General features: G+C 36.9%; 5 protein-coding genes across 5 annotated transcripts in view; 2 read left to right on the top strand and 3 right to left on the bottom strand.

The window, feature by feature from the left end:
- Window positions 1-1,153: 1,153 nt before the first annotated feature.
- Window positions 1,154-6,117, bottom strand: LOC108579938 (synaptojanin-1). The gene is made up of 7 exons (XM_017943573.1): window positions 5,800-6,117; window positions 5,240-5,597; window positions 5,002-5,166; window positions 3,741-4,795; window positions 3,093-3,664; window positions 2,837-3,011; window positions 1,154-2,748 (listed from the first exon to the last, which is right to left on the bottom strand). Exons 1-7 carry the CDS (start codon window positions 5,915-5,917, stop codon window positions 1,748-1,750), a joined length of 3,444 nt encoding a protein of 1,147 aa, XP_017799062.1. The 5' UTR covers window positions 5,918-6,117; the 3' UTR covers window positions 1,154-1,747.
- A 1,989-nt stretch (window positions 6,118-8,106) lies between these two features.
- LOC108580033 (protein ariadne-2) lies at window positions 8,107-10,730 on the bottom strand. The gene is made up of 7 exons (XM_017943691.1): window positions 10,708-10,730; window positions 9,661-10,183; window positions 9,359-9,590; window positions 9,170-9,287; window positions 8,867-9,091; window positions 8,581-8,793; window positions 8,107-8,504 (listed from the first exon to the last, which is right to left on the bottom strand). The coding sequence occupies exons 2-7, from the start codon at window positions 10,181-10,183 to the stop codon at window positions 8,349-8,351; spliced, it is 1,467 nt and encodes a 488-aa protein (XP_017799180.1). The 5' UTR covers window positions 10,708-10,730; the 3' UTR covers window positions 8,107-8,348.
- Window positions 10,731-11,601: 871 nt separating this feature from the next.
- Window positions 11,602-11,856, top strand: LOC108580078 (DPH3 homolog). The gene has a single exon (XM_017943737.1). The coding sequence runs from the start codon at window positions 11,602-11,604 to the stop codon at window positions 11,854-11,856; it is 255 nt and encodes an 84-aa protein (XP_017799226.1).
- Window positions 11,857-11,863: 7 nt separating this feature from the next.
- LOC108580077 (DNA-directed RNA polymerase III subunit RPC7-like) lies at window positions 11,864-12,762 on the top strand. Its single transcript, XM_017943736.1, has one exon. The coding sequence runs from the start codon at window positions 12,048-12,050 to the stop codon at window positions 12,696-12,698; it is 651 nt and encodes a 216-aa protein (XP_017799225.1). The 5' UTR covers window positions 11,864-12,047; the 3' UTR covers window positions 12,699-12,762.
- Window positions 12,763-20,607: 7,845 nt separating this feature from the next.
- The window catches only part of LOC108579947 (flocculation protein FLO11), an 80,762-nt gene continuing 78,184 nt past the window's right edge, over window positions 20,608-23,185 (bottom strand). Inside the window, exon 18 of the mRNA XM_017943585.1 lies at window positions 20,608-21,147. Within this exon, the coding sequence (XP_017799074.1) occupies window positions 20,728-21,147 (420 nt within the window). The 3' untranslated portion in view covers window positions 20,608-20,727. The remainder of the gene's footprint in view (window positions 21,148-23,185) is intronic.

Raw genomic sequence — 23,185 nt, 5'->3', positions numbered from 1 at the left:
AAAAAGGGTTCTTTAAAAAGTGATATTTTTTTAAACTCCCGTGCTTCGTGTTGTTGTGAAATATAGAGTAAAGTTAGTAAATTAGTAAATTTTAAAAAGCAGTAAATAACAGAATATATTTGGTGTACTTGGAAAACGTGCATCAATTATAAAACACTTTTTTACTAAAGCCATCTCTATTTACATTCTTTTTCAAATACATGATTCAATTACAAAAATTTTTGAGTTCATGTATTTTCGTTACTTTTATATCATTGAAACTCTTGTATTTTGTAATTTAATTTTCTCACAAAATTTCACGTTTGGAAGAGGAACATTCTAGAAATAATAACACTCGCACATCAAGTACTTATTATTCCGAATTTCGTAAAATAATTAAGAATGTCTTTTTCGTTGTGTAAACATAGAATCTCATTTATTTGTATCTTGCATCGATTTTTATATATATGTATATGTACAATAATACAATACATGAAGCTACAAAATAAATATTGTAATATTTTGTCCTTTCTGACAGTGTTTGGAATTGGAAGTTTACTGATTCATACTTTTACACTATTACAACAATGATTTATATCTTCTATCATTTATCATATACCATTAACTTAAAAGAACATTGATTGGTCAATGACTGTATATATTTTATACATACAATATATACTTATATGTCGAGTATTTTATAAGAATACTGTTACTCGATTCTGTTACTTTCCTTACTGTTATAACCAGCAGTAAACTTAAATCATGATTTTTTTTTTCAACTCTTAAAAATCATGTTAATTATCTATTCTTTTTTTTTCTTTTTTTTTTTAGAAAAATATAGGAAGGTGTAACAACAGGAGATAGACATAGTCAATAATCACTTTAACGTCAATTGTAAATAAATTAATCTATCACGAAAATATAACTTTTGTGGCTCATTTGTTCGAAATATAGGAGATAACAATAATAATAATAATTTTCTTTTCAATATTTAGCCACGATAAATTTTTCAGAAAGTTATATTCATACGACATCTTCTACAGCATAGATTTCATTAATCTCAACGATTATTAAGAAGCCTTTCAACGACATATTCTTGTAAACTCTGCATTATGTTCTATGACATTTCTATAATGAATTCTTTGAGGTATTTAACAAACTTATGTGGGATGACAACGGTCGACAGTCGATTTGGCCGATTCTTTCGTTATAGACATGGGCGACAACCGTGGTTGTTGATCCATTAGCTGAGATAGTCTTTGCTTATGTACTTGGCCATTGACCTGGAGACCTGTCATCAAGCGTGCATGCATGTGCGCATGTGTATGTGTGGACAAACGAATGGATTAGATCTGACGAACGAATCACCGGGGAAACCGTGAAGTGTTGGTCACCAAACGGGCAAAGTGATTCAAAACGTTAAAGGATGTGAATGAAAGTAAAATTGCGTGTGAAAGAGCGAATAAAGAAAAGCGTATTATGAACATGTTCCGATTTTCCATAAACCCCAAATCCTACATTTGTATACATGTAAAGTATTGTAGGAAGGTGCATGATAGGAAGCATAAATTCTTACTGTGCCCGAATATCTGCGTCTGACTAATCACAGAATAGACTTGAGGTTTCAGGTAAGCTACACAGTTGTACAACATTGCGCGGAAGCAATCTATACTGTTTCCAATTTCTATCGGTATTTATAAATAATTTGCTACACAATGACATTTAACGATTCAACTTGCATCGGTATGACCATATGAACCACCATTTAATGTAGATTTCTAGCTGGAATAGGTGGTCCACCTGATGTTCTTGCTGGAATTGGTGGTGGAGCATTCAATGTTGGTAAACTAGGTGGTGGATGTTGAGGAGGAGGTGGAGCTTGTCTTTGTGGTAGTGGAGGAGGTTTAGAATTGGGTGGTCTGCTAGATGCCTCTAGCGAGGGATCTGTGCGAGGTAACGGTGGTGGTGGACGGTTTGGTATCGGGTAACTGGGTGATCCATCCAATATCTCTTCATAAATCGCAGATTCTGGAGATAACCTTTCACTCTGCTCGGCTTCCACTCTTCCTCTGGCGGAGAATTGATTGGGTAACACGCTGAATACACCAGCACGTGGTCCTGGTTTCCGGTCTTGTATCGGGCTTTTAGGTGGTTGAGCTGGTCGACCTGGTGGAGCTGGTCTGGGTGGTGGAACTACTCCGTTTGGACTACCTCTGCTGGGAGATGCTCGTTCTGCTATCTCTAATTGTTCCAATTGGGAACGCATCGGGCTCCTTATCGGAGAATTCGAAGGAAATTGTCCAACTGTGGTATTACTGCAGAGCTCTATTTCTTTCTCAATTAGTTGTACCCAGTTCGGAGATTTTAAAGATAATTTCAAGGTCTGACCGCATACTTGAGTCATGCCTTTCCATGCTGCTGATAAAGCACACTGCCCGTCTCTAAATGTCACCCAGATCGTTTCGCCGACAAATCTGACGAGAATTGCTTCGCCGATATGAGAAAAGTCTTGTAGTAGTGCCATCATGAAATTTTCGTCAAATACACTATCCATATCGTCCAATTCTTCTGCTGCTTTTACTACTATGGTGCCATCAGGAGGACCCAAATCTTGAATAACATCCCTGAACACTTGTTCCCGTTTCTCGGGATTAACGCAATGAATGTCTATATCGATAATGGCAATGACCGGTCGATGATCGCTTTGCTTCAATTCTGCTCTACCGTAATGAATTAATTTTCCTGGATTCCAATCTGTAGGTGAATCTAGAATAATCCAATATATATATACTAGGTTTAGTGAAAGTGAAGAGTAAACGAGAACAATGACTGCTTAAAGTTGCATGAAACTAACCGATATCAGGTACTTGTTTCCGGCGTTTCCACAATACTCTATCCGTCCATGCAGGCTGACGACATTTTTCGCTGGTATCATAATCATCGGAGAAAACATCGTACTTATATGTTGGAGCAAAGGTAATAGGACCCTCCAAAAATTTTTTAAAAACATTTCCCTGCTCCTGTTGTACCTAAATTCGAAATATATGTCACGAAGAATTTTCAACATATTCCTTATACTTCAGATCAAGTATTTCTTTGATCGTGCTTACCAACAATTGATCATGCTTTAATATTTTATCAAATTCATTCCTTATGATCATTTCTTTCATGTCTTCTTTATCCATATCGACTCTATAATTAAAATCTCCACACCAAAATACATAATCATGAGTATTTAACGTTCTTCCCATGGGGAAGGTAATCTTTCGCGTAATTTCCGCGTAATCTGCATTGCGTTCGTTAACTTGAGACTGTCCAGCAGCGAAGTGTGCGCAAACGAAACAAAACGACGTAGAATACAATACGCATCTAATAGCTACAGCTCCTTTGTTACCTGTTGTACCACCTAATCCAGTTTTAACACAGTCTACAGCTACATCTCTTAAATAAGGTGCATGCATAGGCCGTATGAATAAATAGAGACAAACACCAACTAATTGTTGATAGGTGATCAGAACATATTCAGTATCTCGTGACAGTACTTTTTTTAATTCCTCTGCCCAAATTTTTGCATTATCAGTACTAGCAGCCATTATATTACTAGCATTTAAGTCGACAATTTCTTCGAATCCTATCGCAAATATATCTACAGGAACGTTGTCATATTCAACTGATACTAGAGCTATAGGAAAAGACGTAACATAATTAATTAGTAAAAAATGATGCAACTATTAGAGAAAGTATTCAGAAGATCTTACATGATGATTTTCGTGGAGCGTCTAATAACCAGTCAGCAAGGGAGACCTCTTTGTACACTACACTTCGGAAATGTTTTCCTCCGTTAACGTTATAAGTACCCACGCCTACTCTGAGGTTCATCGTATTTACGTATTCGTTATATCTTTTATACATTTCTCTGAGAACGCTCGGTGGAGCGTGTAACATATTAGATGGTAAAAGTAATCGAGCTCTATCTGCTAATTCTGTGTTTAACGTTGATCCCAATAGCAAGATATCAATAGCTTCTTGTTTACTGGAATCTAATAAATTATTTTGTATCGTTCTAGCGGCAGATCTTGCACCATCCATTAATTTCGAACTTCCCTGAATTGCTCCAGTACCGGCGTATATTTTGCTTACTTCGTTACCATTATTGATCCACATTTGTCTAAATACTTCTTCGAATCTTGAAACTATCTGTTGCTTCTCAAGCAACTTTAATAATTCAAGTTGTTTACCAAGTATCTCCAATGCAAAGAATGTTTGCACACAATTAGTTCTGTCCAAACAATCGAGACAATTTGTTCTAATAGTTCCACTTTGTTCGAGAATAACGGTGTTACCGGCAGCATAAAATAACGAAAATGATTCTAAATATTTTTCTACTTTTGCTTTGAGCTTTGAAAGATTCTTCATGTTACCACCTCTACATTCTTGATGGTAGTCAAATAAAATATGAGGTACGTCTTTATGTTCTGACATATTATGATGAGTCTGGAATAACTGACTCAACATTGCTTCTCCTTCTTTGCTACCAATCAGACTAGAGCCAAGAAGATTTACAATTACTTGCTGCCCATACCTTTGTTTAATCATGTTCAAATGTCTATTAAAAGCTGGTGCAGAAGCCTCAAATTCACGCGAAATTTTTACTTTATGAGAACCAACCTGAATACCAGGTTGTTCCCAAAACAAAGGAACCGATCCTCTGGTTTGCACATAGGAAGTTATTTCATTATCTAAATATATTACTTGCTCTGTTTCTACAAAATTTGCTACATGTCCATCATCATTAGTTCCTCTGACATTAAACCTAAATAATGAATACAAACTGTGTGAAGCTATTATGTAATATAATATCACTGATATAAAGTAAAATGATAAAATTTGATAAAAATAATGTAGCTGTTTCAATATTGACATGATGATAAGCCAGTTAATAAAAAAATAATAAATGTTGATAATATTATTATATGTATATGCTATATCCTATTGGTATTTGAAATAAATTTGATGTACCTTGTGCCTGCACGTTCACAACTCAATCTAGATACAAGAACAGCTCGAGCTTGTCTATGACCAACATATACAGTTCTAATTTCCACACTACCACACATTGCTTTAAGTAACCAATGATTTGTGTCCACACCATATCTTAATAAATGTATGTATAGCATCCGATTCCTGTTTATTACATAAAAGGAAAATTAAATATTTCTATTGCACTTAGAGATCATTGGATGTATGTAACACTAACCAAAAGAATCTGTTGTCAGTTACAGTAGATTTGCATCGTCTTTGTGCACTAAGAGTAATGTCAAGGGGTTCTTGATGACTAGCAGACCAAGAAAAGTAAAATGTACCAGAATTAAGAACTTTCCTAACTTCAGATACACGATCCTCACTGCCTTGTATGTAATGAAGTGGTAGAAAATAGGTCTGTGTAATCCTAAACACTTCTGACTCCCCTATCTTGCCAACCGAAAAACATCCAGTTACAAGGACAAGATACAATAAAGTATTTTCTCCTGCATTTAATTGTAATACACCTAAACATCCATATGCATCTAATAATTTTGTGTATTTCCATTTTAAAGTCTCAGTCTCCTCAGGAGCTGTAAATTAACAGTTACAGCTATGTATAATAAATAGCAAAAAAATTTTTAAACAATTACAGAAGATAAAATCGAATAAAAAATTAAGGGGTGTATTTAATAAATACCGGTTCGTATGTTTCAAACGAAGAAAGGGTAAAGGATTAAGGATCAAGGATACGTGAAAGAATATCATTATTATAAATTACGATAAGATACTTACAGAGAACAGCAACGGCATGTGATTCGAAAAGAATAGTTTCCTTTCGATTTCGTTGTTCTAATATGATCGAATGAGGCTTTAATTTTGCGTAGACGCGAAACCCTTTTCCCATCGCCATTGTTGCGCTAATGTCTTTTAAGGTTTCGGGGATAAAGGTACGCTTTGGTAGAATATGACAGCCCCGTTTGTCATACGGAGCAGCGTGATCACCCTACTCTTACAATGTTTTCTCTCTGCCGAGCGAACTTCGTTCGTCGACACTGACAGCAATACACTTTTCTTTACTTGCTTACGAGAGGGAGTAGCGCTCTTCTCGCTAATCCGTCGATACTTCGATATTTTCGCGATATATACATCGCGATTCCACGGAGTCTACAGTCTGCTTGCTAACCGTAACAATCAATCGAACGCGCCATTTTGAAATTTTGAAAAGTCGAATGTGCAACAATCTCGCGCCACAAGTCTCAGTCAGTTAAAATTTATTTATCGTTGTATTGTTAATTGGGGCAATCGTGTCCTTTCGTGACTTTCAAATCAACTAAAGCAATATAAGGTGAAAGCTAGCATGAAAAAATTCAAGCAAGAATAGAAAATTGTGAGCATGCAGAGAAAGTGCATACAAATTTATCGAACACGATATTCTAATACATATTAACAATATATATTCTATAAAGCACAGTTCAAAAATGTACGATGTTTAATATCTATGAATAAGTTGTTTCAGTTTTTCGTCTAAACCATCTGTTTTTAATCAAAGAAAGAATAGTATGCCGGTACTGTTGATGAAGTATCTTTCATTACACGTAATCGCAATTTAAGTTCAGCTCCTTCTAGAAATCGTCTTTATAATTAAAAATTTCTACGTTAAATATTATTAACAAACTTTTAGTGTTAAATATTACGTAACAATATGAAGAGTCGTTTTTTCAAGTTTTTATTCTACGGGGTTTACACGATCAGGAGAACGGAAAAAAGTTCGAGCGCCATATTGAGATTTGAAAGATCGAATGTGTAAAACACAATTAAGTTGCTCCGTTGTTTTATTAATATTGTCGAGTTAGTATCGCGAGTTCTGAAGTTACATTGTTCAAATTTAGTGGTACAATATCTAGTGAATAGATACAAAGTGATTTGTGCATGACTCGTATTGAAACTGAAAAGAAATAAAGAAAAAAGGATAATACAGATCTTGGTTCGGAATTCAATGTCATCCAGACATCAAGAAATAAGTATATACTTTCTGCGTCGAAGGAGTGATACAGTCGGTAAGACTTTTAAAAGCATTCAAAATAATTTTTTTGATAGTTTTTTAGTTACATGTCTAGTATCATAATAGTATACATCCAATTTTCACAAAGATACAATTCTTGCGATAAACTTTATTCTTTTTAGTGACATAGTAATTGTTACATTCATCTTGCACAATGGCCGTTAAGTTTAAACAGGATTCTTTATTAAACGATCATTCGTTCGCAGAAAATCATCTATACTAGTGTATCGTGCATAAATAGTTGAAAGAAAATTTTCAATTACAGCTAGATTTTTAGTGGATGTCTTTGATCGTTGCATGCACCTTATGTCTAATTATAGAAAATGTCACATTCTTTTACATTACCACAATATTTACACGGCGAAAGATACCATTTATTGGCACCCAATTAAATCATTAGGCTATCCGGTTTTACTTTTTTTTATTTTTCAGTTGATTGATGGTACTAAAAGAAAACATTTCTTAACAGTAGCAATACTTGAAAGGGGAATTAAAGAATTCATTGAATAAGCATAAATAAAAGGTCGCGCTTAAACTTGTTCGATTAAATAAGTGTGTCGTAACGCGTTCACGAAATTAATTATTTTTATTACATCTTCTGCTGAACTGTGCGGTAAGCGTTGATAAAAATAGTTTTCTAAATATGAATTTCGACGAAAGCGTTGCAATTATACAATATTCATGGAAATACTCTTAGACTAGGAAATTATTATACGTTCTATATCAAATTTTAACAATCAGTCGATACAAGTTAATACTTTCCTACGCATTTCTCCTCGTCGGTGCTCTCACTTTAGTTAAGGTACCTACAGAAATTCTCCGTTTATGTAAGATTACATAAATAACGAACTGACGCATGTTTAAAACATCGAAAAATATAATAAATGAATTGTTTCTCTGTAGACGTTAGTTCTAATTAAAACTGGCAAAAACTATTCGATAAAAATAGTAATTTTAAATACAGTTTAACCAAAAGAGAACACTTAAATCTAAAGTTACGCATTAGCTAGTTTTTTTCAACCTCAGGTTTCTCCTCTTTCTATTCTCTGCAACATTATCAACTAAAATGATCCTAAGTACTGTTCCGAATTCTTTCCTTTTTTTTTTCTTTTAAATGGCAAATGATTAACTAATATGTACCACATACAAAGTAATACCTGTTGGAATATATAAGATATTCGTTTGTAAATAGAACTAAACTATAGCTGTTTCATAAGTTTGGCCTGACTGCAAGAGAGATTGCAATGATTGTATAACAAAATTCACGTTCGCTTGGTGTTTAAACCTCGAGGAAGTCCTTCAGTAAAGTAACTCGACGTTTTTCAGCAATGTCCATTTGATTCTCCAGGTCACCGCGATTTGTTGTTTCAGCATGTTCTATCTTCCACGAAAGATCTTCTATTTCCGCTTCTAATTGAGCTTGCTGATACTCAAACTTTAAAAATTCGTCATACATTTAGTTTTAGTATACAAAATTCTGGATTATCCTGAAAATTTCAATATAATATTACCAATTCTTTACGCGGTCCAGGCTCCATATAATAAGCATAAGGATAAGTATACTGTAAAGTATAACGGCAACGTGTTAAAAGCGATGCAGCCGCAAATAAATGTTGCCAATCGATCCATGTTCCGCTCGAGTTCATTACTTTTTTATTTATTTGCATTTTTATGGCCTCGAGACTTTGTTCTTCCAATTTTAACGATTTACTATGGTTTTCCCACTGCAGAGAAGTTTAGAAGAATTTATAATCAGCAAGTTACATCTAAGGTTGAACCTTCAATGGCGCAACTTACTCTTTCATAGTAATGAAGATATTTTTTAAGAGCTTCTCGTGCTTGTGCGAGTACGTTGTCATGAGCAATGTTAGGATTCTCCTTGTAACGTGAACACACGTAATATTCACCTCCGTGTGCTTTCCAATCTCCAAGGCACATCCAACAAAATTCGAACTTACAATTATAACATTGCATATGGTTGCAGCCACCATTTTTCTCTATGCAAATATGACATTTTGGACACTGTAAATTAAAGTTCGTTTATTGTACAATTGCGATATATACGTATAATATGTAGAAACATAAGGCTTAAGTACTGACATCTTTGGTGTGGGCACTAATATAATTAGCTGTCTCTGAATCATCTGCACACTTTGTTAACCACTTCTTCATTGTATTACAGTCAGTAGGTGCATGGTAATCAATACCACAACGGAAGCTGAAATGATTATATCTTTTAGTTGGAGGAAAATCAGGTTCTACAAATATCCTTAACCTGTGAATGCATACCAAAACACAGTTTTACATGATGAACACATCACTCTTTTTGCCCTTTGCTCTTTTGAACGCATAACCATTTGGCAATTGGGCCCAGGACAAAACCTTAGTTGTGGATGGGATTTAACATAATCACAAAAAGCAAACTGTTGATACCTTTCCCTCATGTTAGGCTTTGTAAGTAGAGATAAAACAAAATCTTCTGGAGCTAAGACATTGCAATCTTGTGCCATGCAACTTATTCCTAGTCCAAATTAAATCAGCTGAGTACAAGTTCAAAATACATAAGAATCTTTCCCTTTCCATAAACTTACCTGTAGAAATACCTTGAGTTATTTGTACTTCAAAATGCATGCACCAACAGTCTTTACAAAATGAATGTCCACATGTTAAAGTAGAAAATTTTTCAGCTGGACAAATTGTAACACAAACTGAACATAGTCCACCCCTTTGACTCTTTAACCCTGCCAGTGAATCCAATGGAGGTACTGGTTTTATTTTCGAATTAATTAATAAACTGGAAGCATTGGTATGGTATTTTGTAATGATTTCCTGTAATGCCCAATTGTGTGCGTGTAGTAGAACTTTGGCTAAGGATGGTGTTATGCGAAGACTATTACTCAACATCTCTACATCTTCATTTAAAAGTCTTTCCATTTCTTCAATTCTTAAACAATCATATACAGCATACTCTGGATCTCTCCTGCTTTGATCATTATCTATATCATTGTCACCTTCACCATCCCATGGTTGAACATTATAATAGTCTTCATAACCAGGATCTCCACAGTCAGAGTCTGAGTAGTCCATTTCAGTATCATATTCTTCAGCCGACATCTGTGTCACAAACACACCAATTTCATCATACAGAATTACTGGGAATTACACATTTAACAAGGCTTTACTTAACACAAATATTTAAACACATACATTAGGCATATTACTTTTATCATAACCTCATAATCTACATAATTTATTTATGAACATTCAAACACAAATGTACAAACAAATAATAACAAGAATACAACAGAAAATAATTATATTATCGCTTTACTAATGGATACAAGGGAAGGTAAAGATATCAAAACAAAGCTTACAATAACCATACAGGAACAATAGATTTTTCCAAATATTTTCAGTTCGTAAAAGTAGTACAATATTGAAATATTCAATTTATTTGTGTAAATTAAAAAATTGTACAGAAATATCGAAAGAACGATGATGGGTTTATTGCGTTTAATTATTTTCCACGAAAAATGACTTTCTATGACGTTTGGTAAACATTTTTATGAAACCTCAATATTAATCCCAAAAATGGTGTTCGCTGATTTTATTTCGTTCGCGTAACAACAGCAACCCACCTTTACGTTTTTATTTATCAAGAAAAATGCATTGATATTTCTATTTTATAAATTAAATGGAAAAATTATTAAAGGGCTCTATAGTAGCCGTCTACACCAATAGTTACACTGGCGCATGAGTTATCTGTGCATTCTCTCGTGCCAGGCGTATGATGTGAACGATACTGTAACAGATGATTTCATTTAATCTGAAAGAAGATAAGAGTGTCAAAATCACCTGATAGAAAACAGCTGAGTTCGACAAACTGCACTCCAATACATCCAAATTCTCATAATAGTAATAAAATTTATTTTTAAACATAATACAGATATTTTACAAAAATTTTATTCACGAATATCGATTATTGTGAAATTTACTTTAATATAAGATCAAAATAGTTTGTCGCAACTTTTTATCGAATTTAAAAAATTCTGAATACCATTCGACATATATTTTCTTATAATATTATTTTAAGATTAATTCGGAATATGCCAGTATTAGTATAACTATACAAAGATGAACGTTTATTTTTCATCTTCATCAAGCAAGTGTATTTTTAAATTATTTAATTTCTATCTACATAGAAATGTAAAGTATATGAAAAATTCTATAAAAATATGGTAAAAGGTCATTAAAAAGATTCAATATATACATCCCAGAGAATTTAGAAAGAAAAGAAAATTATGTATTCCACATTAAAAAATCTGCATATGAATGAAAAACGGGGCGCTGAGTTTACATCTACGTAGATGGTTTTTTTAATTTTTGGAAAAAGCTAGATAATTTTTTTAGCATAGAGTTAACTATCTATACCGTACTCATAGCTATTGTTATGGTCGCCGGTTGGCCATGCGTTTCTAACCTCTATCTAACCTTAAAACGCAAGAGTCTGGTACTCGTGTATATTTGAAATTATGTCCGTGTTCCACGATGAAGTAGAAATCGAGGACTTTGAGTACGACGAGGACGAGGAGATATATTATTATCCATGCCCCTGTGGTGATCAGTTCCAAATATCTAAAGCAGAATTAGCTGCTGGTGAGGAGGAGGCCACATGCCCTTCCTGTTCTCTGGTTATTAAAGTAATTTACGATAAGGCAGCGTTTGCAGCTAAACTGGAAGAGCTAGTGAAAAGCGACGAGAAAGAACTCATGGTTCAAAAGGCCTGAAGTAAATTGACATACATTTTGGAATATTGCTACACATTTGCTGGTGCTTACATTTAAAATTTTTTAGCTGAAGGTTAACCACAGGTACCAAGAACATATTTGTGATTATCAGCAGATTAGAAACAAATACTATCTATTTTATTCTCTACTCTATCAGTTCAAATTATTGGAGGACAAAGTAATCTACCGTCATGTCTGTACGTGGTAGAGGAAGAGGTAAACCTTCCATATCACTTAGCACGGAACAATTAGGTTTTGCTAAGGGAGAAGCACTTCCACCACCTGTCTTACAACCTCCACCAAAGTATCCTCCTTTGGAGTATAAACCACTACCTGTGAATATCAATACAGAAATGAGCTATTTGTTAGAATTGAAGAGGGAGTATGCGGAATATATGAGAGAGTCACCTAATAATGTTGTACCTGTTGTAATTAAGAAAGACATTGAAAGATATTCAGATCGGTATCAAGATCTGATCACAGATAAATCCAGTTATGAAATCAGATACGATTGGACCAGAATGCCGGCCGAGTTGAAGCCTCAGATAAGAAAACGCAAAGGGCAAAAGTCTGAGAAAGCTCAAAAGAAGCAGAAGAACGTCGACGTAGAGTCCAAGCTGCAGGAATTAGAAAAGAAAGAGAGCTCTCAGCAAAGTGACGCGGAGGAGGAGGAGAAAGAGGAGGAGGAAACGGAAGAGAAGGACGACGACCATCCGGAAGAGGAAGAGGAGGAACTAGATGAAGAAATGGACGAGGGGACCGATTACGTGAACAATTACTTCGACAATGGAGAAGGTTACGACGACGAAGACGATAATCTAGACGATGGACCTATTTATTAATGCTTCGAGCTTTTATAAGAATCAGAAATTTCTCTCGGTTCTGAATAATTGTACTAGGATACTTACAAGCTGCTAATTGAGCACTGTCCGACAGTGTGTATATATGTATTTTTTACGTGTACAGACAATAAATTATTGGTAATGCTTAAACAACGACCCGTATTTTCCAATAATTATTCATTTCCGAAGAAACTGTTAGTATTAAAGGGATGGTATCTATACTATCGTGAGAAGGAGGAAATTAATTGAAGAACAATTAAAACAGTCCAAGGTCACAGGAAGCGTCGGCGTGTTCTTTATTACGAGTATTTCAATTTCTAATATATAATATATATATAGCCATAATAATCTGCAATTATTGTAATAAATGATCCTCCTCTACGATGCAATCGGAGAGTAAAAACGCAACTTTTGGACGAGAAGGGGATGCGCAAAAGTACCGTAGTGTTACGTAATGCTTAACGCTGTTTTTTTTTTTCTTACGCTCGCCGTGATAGTTTCTCTAAAACGACCCACGTTTATTCAAGTTTCTCATCGTCATCACCATCATCATAAACATCATCATTATCGTCATCATCATCATCATCATCATCATCATCATCATCATCATCATCATCATCATCATCATCATCATCATCTTCCTCCTCTTTTGCTCTCTCGTTTCGCAAACAAATTTTCTCGTCGTCAATCAACGTCGTTACGCTCCCGGAATGTGCACATCAAGCGCGGGAAGGGAATAACGAGAAAAGAAAAGAAAAGAAAAGAAAAAAAAAAACAAAGCACACGGTCGGTGAACGCGAAAGAAGAAGTCGGGTCTCCTGAAATTTCCAGCCGCTCGTCATCACGCTCTTATTTGTTTATTATTCAATTATCTGAATGTTGGGAGCGAAATATACCGGCGCGTGGTATCACAAAGGGAATCGAATCGTTTGCTCACAATCTGGCGGGAAAAATCGTGCGATTACAAATACATAACGTTACAGGTGTATTATAGGTGTCACGATTTGGCAGTAAATCGAATAATCTACAAAATTTCACGTAAGTTTTCGACAATCTTTTCTTCTTTTTTTTTTCGCTTTTTCTTTTTTTGTTAAATGCTGACACGTGGCCAGTGTGTCTCGAACGCATCACGTTTTATGGGAAACGATTCAATTCTCGATGTATCGGTCAAAGAAACGCGCGACATAGAGGTTTTTCTTATGACAAAATATAAACGGAGAAATGCGTCGTCGCCCCCATTAGTTCTCGCTCATCCTCGATCACGATCGTTCAACTTTGCAGTACTCGATTCTCCCTGACTGTCCGTCGATCTGTTTTGCAAAAATTCGAGAAATACTTTTTTCATGTTTTATCCTTGTTTTTTCGTTTTCTTTCGTTGAATAAAATCAAAGGAAAATCGTATTGTTTCTGATTCGAGGTTGTTGTTGATCTTTTCACAGAACATAAGAATTTGATTGAATATTAAAAAAAAATCTACAACACGATCATCCACGTAATTCGTTGTATCGTGAAGTAATACTACATTAAATCGTGATTCTCTTATTCTGACAAAACAGCCCTCTTTCTATCCATCCCCCAAAAACTCTCTTCGTTTAATATACCATCGTTGTTCAAACATCATCCTCAACATTATCGTCATTTTCGCCCGCATCATTTCCTTTTAATAATATACTATATAATGTATATAGATATATTTATATGTATATATATATATACTTTGTATATAATCGTCGTATTTTAATATAGTACGACCTATCTATGCATAAGTAGGCATAAAGACTGAGGCGAGAATACAGGCGAAACCCCGAACAGTAGTCGCTCGCGTGTGTTACATCTTTTTTTTCGTATCTTTTATTTTTGTCTGTCGAAAGAAAATGTTCTCGATTTTTTCCGTCGATTGCCTTCCGGTTCTAAATCGATGAAACGAAAAGAAAGAAACGAAAAAAAAATTTCGTTCGTTTTTCACATTGTTCCAAAAATTTCTTCAAATTCAAAGCTCCGTCACGATTGGGAATTTTCTTCGTAACTGAAAACAAATAACGAAATTAATGAATTTATTTGGATTCTTTTCGCGTACCGGAAAATCATCGATCCGAATGGTTTTAACCTCCGCGATCGTAGTCCCTCCTGCCATCAGAGTTTCCACCCAGCCAATCATCATCCCTGAATCGTAGAAAAGGTCTTCTAAGGTATTCATATTCTCCGTTTATTTCCTCCTTGTCTCTCTCATACTTTCCTTCCGCGTTGTCGTATAATTGAAAGACGCGCTAGTATACGGAACGTGGCCAGCACGTTCACGGATCAGCAGCCCCTTCTCTTTTAAGGCCCGTTCGTCGTCGATGGTTAATCGCAAGCTTACTTTCTCAACAGGAGTTTAGAATCCAATGATCTCTGTCTTACGTGTACGCGGGAAAAAAGCTTGGAACCACGAGGCTGTGAAAGAAACATCGAATCAGCTCTAAAACAGTTAAAAGAAAATAAAAAGAAAAAAAAACGAATTATCATTGTGAAAGAGAAAATTGGTTTCGATCGAAACGAGGTTCCAAACTTTTTTCCTCTACATAAATTCTCTATACTTAGTCGCACGTAACTAGAAAAATCTGTCTCGTGTGTGTTATTATAGGACACTGTTCTACACGGAAATCCTATGAACGGTCAACGAATTTCACACCGATGAAAAATCTCTACCGCGATCTTTTCATTTTTCAAATCGATCGATAAAAATAAATAAAGGTTCTTCTTAGCTCTTTTTTTGAAACACGTTCAACCCCGTGAATCGGAAACAGGAACAGTCTTTTGAATCCGCGGTTAACAAAGTGACGGTGATTTTCTTGATCGATTATCTGTACGAATTTTTTCCATACTTCCCCGTTTTCTTTGCATCATGCCACGCGAATTCTTGATTCGTGCTCGAGGTCGAGTGTAGTCGTTAGTAAGTAGCTCTACAATGGTGTTTTTTCTTTTTTTTTTTTCGTGTGTGGTAAACGTGTCTGGAAATCACAGGACAAATCAGCTTCTACATTCGGATGGGCAGTGTAAGCTTCTTGCGAGGTGCTTCTTCATTTATTTAAAGTGGCTACAGAGCCACCGGTTAGATTTAGGGCCGTTCACGAAGCTGTTCTTACGTGAAGTTGTCGGACAATCGGAAACATGGAGCGATATTCGAACAATAGACTACGCCTACTTCAGCAACGATAGGGATCGTTCGGTTTAAGAGTGAGAAGTATGCTTTGAAGATAGGCACGTTCTGAGAAAAGTATAACGGATGGTACAAAACGCTACACACGAACGTACCAGTGCATGCCTACCTTCAAGCTATGTCCCCCCATTACCGTTCTTCCCCCACTCCATTTACGAGTGCGACGTCGCGTGCCCGACCGTTGCCTTCGGCTTTTTTCGGGAAAAAACACGAACGCTCTTGCTTCCGAAACAGCTACATGAAAAGTCCTAACCGTAAGATCAATCGACCTCTTTCCGTTTTCGTTTGCTTACACCAAACTGTTCAAGCTTCTTCCCTTCCTCTTTGTGTATCAACTCGAAGAAACATTGAATAAAGCAAGACGAAATAAAGAAAAAAAAGACAGGAAGTTCGTCGAATCAGTGGTGATTATAAAATTCTTCTAATGCAACGAGTAAATATTATATCACAATGAGGAATAATCGTCGTAGTAACAGCAGTAATAATTAGTAGTGAAGTGCTGCGCCACTGTTTCGAGCGAATTCTTCCACGGAGATATTCAATTAGTTGTTGCAACATTCTTTTTGGTCAGTTGCTCTTTCTACACTCCAATTAAAATAGTGGCTCGTGTTGCAAGGCTAATACATGCGCGTGGAATGGGCTAATTGAACGCTTATCACAATAGATCGCGCTCGCGAAACGGCGAACGCATTGGAAACAGCCTTTAACACCTTTAAACAGGTTCGTTAAACGAAAGGTACTCTATATACGTATAGCTTTTTTAAAATAGCATTGTGGACAAAAGCCGCAAAATTGAACGTCGAAGCTGAGGCGGATTAATATTCTTTTTGTTTCTTTTTTTTTTCACGTGTGTGTGTGGTGTGTGGCGTGGTGTAATGTGTGTGTGTGAGCGTAGCGAAAATTATTCAACATTTATAATAAGAGTGAATCCTAGCAATGGAATTTTTCCATCAAAATAATCCGCCATAGCATCGAAGATATCAACAATGAATTCAACACATATTCTCTGCATCGTCTTACACGTATTCCGTTCAATTACATACATATATGTACTATTCGCCCCTGTCGCGAATGTAAACAGATCGGTGTAAGCAGAGGCAACGTTTTGACTCGTTTTCTCTAGAAGAAAAAGAAAAACACAAAAACGCAATCGAGGGAGAAAGAAAAGGAGAATTTTGGGAGGTGGGAAGAGGGGGGAGACAGGATCGTAAATCTCGTAGAAAAGAAAGAAGAAAGCTCGGGATGCAGCCAGTTCTGTCTTAATCGTATGTACGAACAATCATCATCGAACAGTCCTCGACGATAGCTGAATCGACGACGTATTTCGATACTTGTACTAAATCCTTCATGTCATCGAGATTTCACAACGATTGTCTTAATATGTTCTGTGCAAAAAATTTGCAAGAATAGGCCGCGTAGTTGAAAAAATTTCGAGCAAAAATCGACAAGATCGGAATTGTGAGAAATGAGTAAATCGATCCCAATGAATGAAGTTTACTTTCGAGCCGTACATCAAAATTCTCGACGCAATCTGGACCATTTTGATTAATTCCTCCTCGTTTCCCACTTGGACGAACATAAGAAACTACGATTATACCAAATACACACGTAGTCGTCATCGATCGGCTATCGGTTTCTCGGACATACAACCTCTCTCGTCGTCATTCTGATCTCCTATAAATTTTAAAGTCCCTCGTCAGTCGTTCTTTTGTAATCGTTTTTTTTTTTTTGTTTCTTTAACCATACGTTAAGTATCTTGTTTATTTGTTTTTTTTTTGTTCATTTTTTCCCTTAGCGGTTTTTCTTTTTTTTATTATTAGAGTAATCGTTTATCATATTAATCATTATCATTATACCTGCTTCACTACGGTTTTTTTGGTTGACTCTTGGACGTGGATCTGGATGGAGTGTGGTGTACCGGTGTACCAAAATGCGCGTGAAAGAGAGAAAAGCTCGGTCGCTTGATTCTTTTCAATTTCTTCTTTTTGTTTCTCTTTTTTTTTTTCTTGTTTTTTCTTCTTCACTTTTCCTTTCTTTCCTCATCGTCGCCTTTCTCTTCCTTAGTATAATCCTTTCCATCGTCCTCGAAGCGAGAACAAGGGCCTCCTATATCTCTCTTCTTTTATTATGATCAGGAACAATGCCTCGTTTTCTCGACCTCATCCACCCCTCCCAAACTTTTTTTTTACTTTCTCGCGTTACATCGTTTCTCCTTTTTGCAGTCTTTTTCATCTTTCACCTTACATACATCTTCTCCATCTCCTTTCTCTTCGAGAGGAAGGGAAAGTTATTACCCTTTCTACTTTGCTCGTTTCCATCGGAAAAATCAATCGTAACGACAGGACGACCCTCGTTATCGAGCCTCGAGCGTCGTTCGTTCCCTTTTTTCTCCCTTTATTTTTTCACCTCGTTTTTCCTTCTTTTTTTTTCTCTCTCCCCATTTTATTTTCACTTTTTGCTCGAAAGAGGAACGTACGAATGAATTTTTTCTCGTATAACAAATCAGACGGAATTCAGCAAGAAGGTAGCGTCTCTCCACCCTTCCTTCACGTTTTCCATCTTCTTTCCCATCATCATCATCATCTATTTCGAATTGATAATCGATTTTTTTCCGTTTTTTTTCTTTTTTCGTTTCTTTATAATCTGTTCGATGCATCTCCAATTTAGCACCAAATTATCATTTATTCTCAAGTCCAAGCGACGCGTGAAAGCGTGATTCTCGCGCGGAAACTCGAAGGAACTGCAGATTTTCCTCTGGCTCTCTCCCCTGTAACTGCGTGTGTTCTTTCAGCCAGGACAGGATTTGTAGGAAAAAGTCTGCTCGCGCGACATATTATTTCTCTTCTCGGCCCGTTTCCCCTCATTGCGAACCACCCTCGGTTCCTTCCTTTTTTCTCGCGGTCGAAATTTTCGCGAACCTCGAGAAGTCGTGTCACGTGTGAAAAAAACACTACGCCTCACTACAGTAATTCGTTCCGCTTGCTTGGTGGTTGTTTCCGTTTGCCGGGCGGTCGGGAAGTTCCTTTTGTTTCTTCTTCGATGTGTCTCGACCATTTACAACGAAAAAAACTTCTCCAACAGAACCTGAAGAAAAGAACTAGAGAAAAAAGGAAGAAAAAGAGAAATTCCTTCTTACGCTAGAAAAAGCTATGAAAATTTCTTCCGTTCGACCGTGTGTCGCGGCTAATTAAAAAAAAGAAAAGACAAGAATGTTTTAAAAAACCTGTTTCTTAGGAACTTCTAAAATTGACGATATATTCGCCCCCAGAATCTTGCGAGAATATTAAAATTTCCTTGGAACTTTTCTGTCGAAAATGGTCGAGACTCTAACACGGAAATGGTAAATTACGGATCTCTGTTTCCGGTTCGGCAAACGCACAGAGATAGAGAGTTGCTCTGTATTTAAAAGTAACTAATCTGCCCGCGGTACTATCGATAATTTCACAGATCTTACGAACGATATCATCGAGATTTCTCCTCTCTGTTTCTCTTTCGATCATTCACGGAACAAAGATTCGACGAGGACGATCTGAGAAATTGTGTCTGTACCGTGAGTCACGTGATCCGCGAGTGCGATACCCATTAACTGTATACATTCATAATCGTGTATACGTACATAATTGGTTTTTTTTTTCCGTATATAGACTTATATAAAACGCACGAAGCGGCTGAAGGCTATGGTTATCCTTCCCTCCATATTTATAGCGACAAAGCCGTACCTTGTTTCTCATCGCGTTAGTCGTCTCGTCGCGACATCGTTATCATCATCTTCTTCTTCTTTTTTTTTTCTGTTTTTTTCTTTTTATTCTTTTGTTCTTTTTATCAATGGAAAAAGAATTCGGGCTTAACTACGGCGGATCCCTCGAGATCACTTGAAATATCCTAGAAACTTACTGACTCGCGTGTGTTCGTCCTGGGTGCGTGTCTTTCTACAATATTTCTCGCGTATGTTGTTGTATATCGTGTAACTGTAACGTACTCGTGTTGTGTAACCCCCGTGTTCGAATGTCTAACCCTGATTTCTTCGATTGATGTTTCTATTGGAAAATTTTTGTCGTCTCGACTCAAGATTCACTTCTGGTCGGAAGAAGCTTTTTATTATAAATTACGAATTTCTGTATATATATAATATATGTATATGTATGTGTGTTAAACTGTGTGTGTATTTGTTTGTCTGTCAGTTAAGTGCATCCTCCGAACCAATTTTACTCGAGTTTCAACGAGATCGACGCGTTGCCTGCACGCACCGTCATCGTTCTCCTCGATCGTCTTACGGATCAGGTGTCTGCCAATTCTTCGAATCTATTCCCTTTCTTATCCACCCTCTTCGATCCCTCCGCCTTTCAATCTTGTTTCCTCGAACAGTATTATAGTCTCCTCTTCGTTCAAGTTCCAATTAAAATCGACCCATCGATGGAATAATCCCTTTATCTTCGATAAAAATCATCCCGATTCTTCTTCTTCTTCTTCTTCTCTCCTCTCGTTTACATAGAGAACGTTGAACATAGAGGGAATATCGTCTTCTCTCGTATCAGAGACAAATCTTTTTCTCTCTCTCGAAGAATGCTGAACACGTGATGAGTAAGACGCAAAAGGAACCAGCGAGATCTCGTTCCCGGTGAAAAGCAACGGGGAACGAGCAGACGAACCACGAAAGGAGCTTCCACAGGAACCTCGTCGAATTTACTTCATCCCCCTTTCCTCTCTCTCTCTCTCTCAATCGCTCTCTTTCTCTTCTAACACGTTTCTTCACGTATCTGCTTGCTCCTCCGCATTCGAGGACGTCACTACTACTTTATTATTCTTTGCTTCTCTCCGCGTGAACGCTCTCTAATTCTCCGAGCCGCTGCCTTTACCCCAGAATTTGTCGAACCGATTCCGTGCCTTTTCCAACACTTCACTCGCCGCGGAACGTTGCGCCGTGCCTGGAACAACCGTCGGCGCCTCTAACACGTGGTAACCACCCCCGCTGCTGCTTACCGACCCACCCATACCGCCTCCGCCGCCACCGCCGCCTGTCGAGCCACCCTGAGGGGATTCAGCTTCCAAGATACGGTAACCCTGCTGCGGAGTGGTCGAGGACGAAGGTGTTGTGATGGTAGACGTCGTTGTGGGTTGACCGGGGTCTTTCTTTCTGTCGTAATCGAAACCTGGGTCGTCTAGGCATCTGAGGTTCGTTCCTGCTACCGGTTTTATTGTGGGTTCTGATTTTTGTTGGTCTTTCGAGTCCTCTTCTACGCCCATTGATTCCTGCGGGATGAGAAATTTGTTCGGTCGGTGGTGAATGTGTGTATTTGATAGATCGTGTTAAAATTGGAATAAAATTGCAATTTTCAATTTGACGTTGAACAGATTGAGAATTCGAGTGGCGGAATTGAAATTTTTAAGTTTCAGTGTCTTGAATTCAATTGGCAGAATTTAACCCTTTGCGATCGGTGCCGCCATAGTGGCGGCATTTCAATTTTGTTCTAGAAATCGGTGTCGCCGTTATGGCGGCATGATCTTTGTTTTGTCAAGTATCATACTTTGGAAAATCGGATGATGGTCTGTTCGTAAATTAACCACTTAGAAACTCATATTGAGTATTATTTACAAAGATTGTTGTACATAAGTGTTTAATAAAAACGAAAAATAATGAAAAATAATTAATGACAAATTAATCGAAACAAGGAATTCTTCGATATCATAAATTAACCACTTAGAAACTCATATTGTACATAAGTGTTTAATAAAAACGAAAAATAATGAAAAATAATTAATGACAAATTAATCGAAAGAAGGAATTCTTCGATGACATGATGCTTATATTCGAAGCAATCAGAAACCAATAGTTATTTATTCTCGAAGTGATAAAAGTTATAATAAAATAATCGTTGCGACGGGGATACAATAAAAAAGTAAGACTCTAACAGAATTTGCATTTCTTAACTGTGTGTCCGGTGATTTAATTTCTCCACTAATTTTTTTTCCTGACTTTTTTTACTCGCACGAGTAAAGCATCGTTTGCAAAGCAACTGTTTATTCGAGTCGTAACTCTCAGAGAGTCGAGCGTTGCTCTCAGACAGTCACTCTCAGACGCAGTGTCCACTCGCGAGAGATACTCTCGAGAGCGACTCGCGATAGTTTTACTCTGAAAAGGACAGCTAGCTTCATGTTTGGCTCGATGTACGTACAGCGACCCAGGCTCGCGTTTCTTATGTTTAGCTCGCGAGCAATATCACGAGTTCCAAGAAGTTAAGGCTTAGAATTTTTCCTAGAATAGTTGCGAGCGTACAGCGATCGGAAATCGGGCAGGACGACTCGTCCTCAGTCGGTGTTTACCTGTCTGTCGGACGAGTGCCTCGACGAACGTCGCTTATACTGCGCGATTGTAGTCTTGTAGGGAATACATCGGATAACGTGTTTTCGATTATACGCGGATTTCCAATTAATTTACGTACTTAGCATATTCGTTCCCGTGAATTAAGTGCCGCTGCATGCAAGAAGCTAGTGCACCGAATTCAAGTACACAACGAACAGCTCAGCTTGGGAGAAAAATGAAACGAGAAGCGTGTCTCTGCGAGCTACACAGCTACAGTTTCACGGTATGTGTATGCGTGAATTAACACAATCGAATGATTGAGTTTATTGAAAATAGAGGAGAGCCTACGTATAGCTAATTAGATTAGTTACTGCAACAATTTCGTTTTATCGTATGCTAAGTTCATTTTTCTAGTAATAAGATGTGTTATAGCTATAAAACAACAAGAAATTAGTTTTTTTTACTATTGTCTCCCCGAGTCATATACATATTCTATCCTTTCCTGGAAAAACACTGTCTCTTAGTAAACAACCAAGTCTTAATACACAACCTACTTCGTTTGTCATTATTCTAACGACAATATACGACAATTGACACGCAGTGCAGATTATCAGACTTCAGTTTTCCGTAAAACCGGGGGATGCTTCCCAACTACGCGGACAGTCGACGTCTCTACCTACGCGTAGTTCGACAGAACACTGTATATAGTAAATTCTCTACAAGAGTCAGTAAGTTTGGATTCTACAGGTGACAGTATAGATGGTCCTACGCCTAGGTCTGCGTCTCATTGCTGCGCCCATGTTATCTCGCTCGCAGTCAGTCAAACGTGTAACGCTACACCAGTCGGTTTCCTTTACGAGATTACACGGCTCGACAAATCATAGAAAAAAAATATAATTTCTTTAATTTTACTTTTTTTCATCAGGAATGTTTTTTTAACATGTTGGTGACATTTTTCTGATGAAAATGACATCAAACACGACATAA

The sequence above is a fragment of the Habropoda laboriosa genome, unplaced genomic scaffold, assembly GCF_001263275.1.
Source record: "Habropoda laboriosa isolate 0110345459 unplaced genomic scaffold, ASM126327v1 scaffold2, whole genome shotgun sequence".
NCBI classification, from domain to species: Eukaryota; Metazoa; Arthropoda; class Insecta; order Hymenoptera; family Apidae; genus Habropoda; species Habropoda laboriosa.
The sequence above is the reverse complement of the archived record's forward strand: the minus strand, read 5'-3'. Positions and strand labels throughout refer to the sequence as shown.

Coding starts and splice junctions, on each gene's coding strand:
- LOC108579938 (XM_017943573.1), bottom strand. CDS start 5,917: ATGGCGATGGGAAAAGGGTTTCGCGTCTACGCAAAATTAAAGCCTCAT. Junction 5,598..5,799: donor ACATGCCGTTGCTGTTCTCT/GTAAGTATCTTA, acceptor GTTAATTTACAG/CTCCTGAGGAGACTGAGACT. Junction 3,012..3,092: donor TAAAGCATGATCAATTGTTG/GTAAGCACGATC, acceptor TTTCGAATTTAG/GTACAACAGGAGCAGGGAAA.
- LOC108580033 (XM_017943691.1), bottom strand. CDS start 10,183: ATGTCGGCTGAAGAATATGATACTGAAATGGACTACTCAGACTCTGAC. Junction 9,092..9,169: donor TTAGTGCCCACACCAAAGAT/GTCAGTACTTAA, acceptor TTTAATTTACAG/TGTCCAAAATGTCATATTTG. Junction 8,794..8,866: donor ATCTTCATTACTATGAAAGA/GTAAGTTGCGCC, acceptor ACTTCTCTGCAG/TGGGAAAACCATAGTAAATC.
- LOC108580078 (XM_017943737.1), top strand. CDS start 11,602: ATGTCCGTGTTCCACGATGAAGTAGAAATCGAGGACTTTGAGTACGAC.
- LOC108580077 (XM_017943736.1), top strand. CDS start 12,048: ATGTCTGTACGTGGTAGAGGAAGAGGTAAACCTTCCATATCACTTAGC.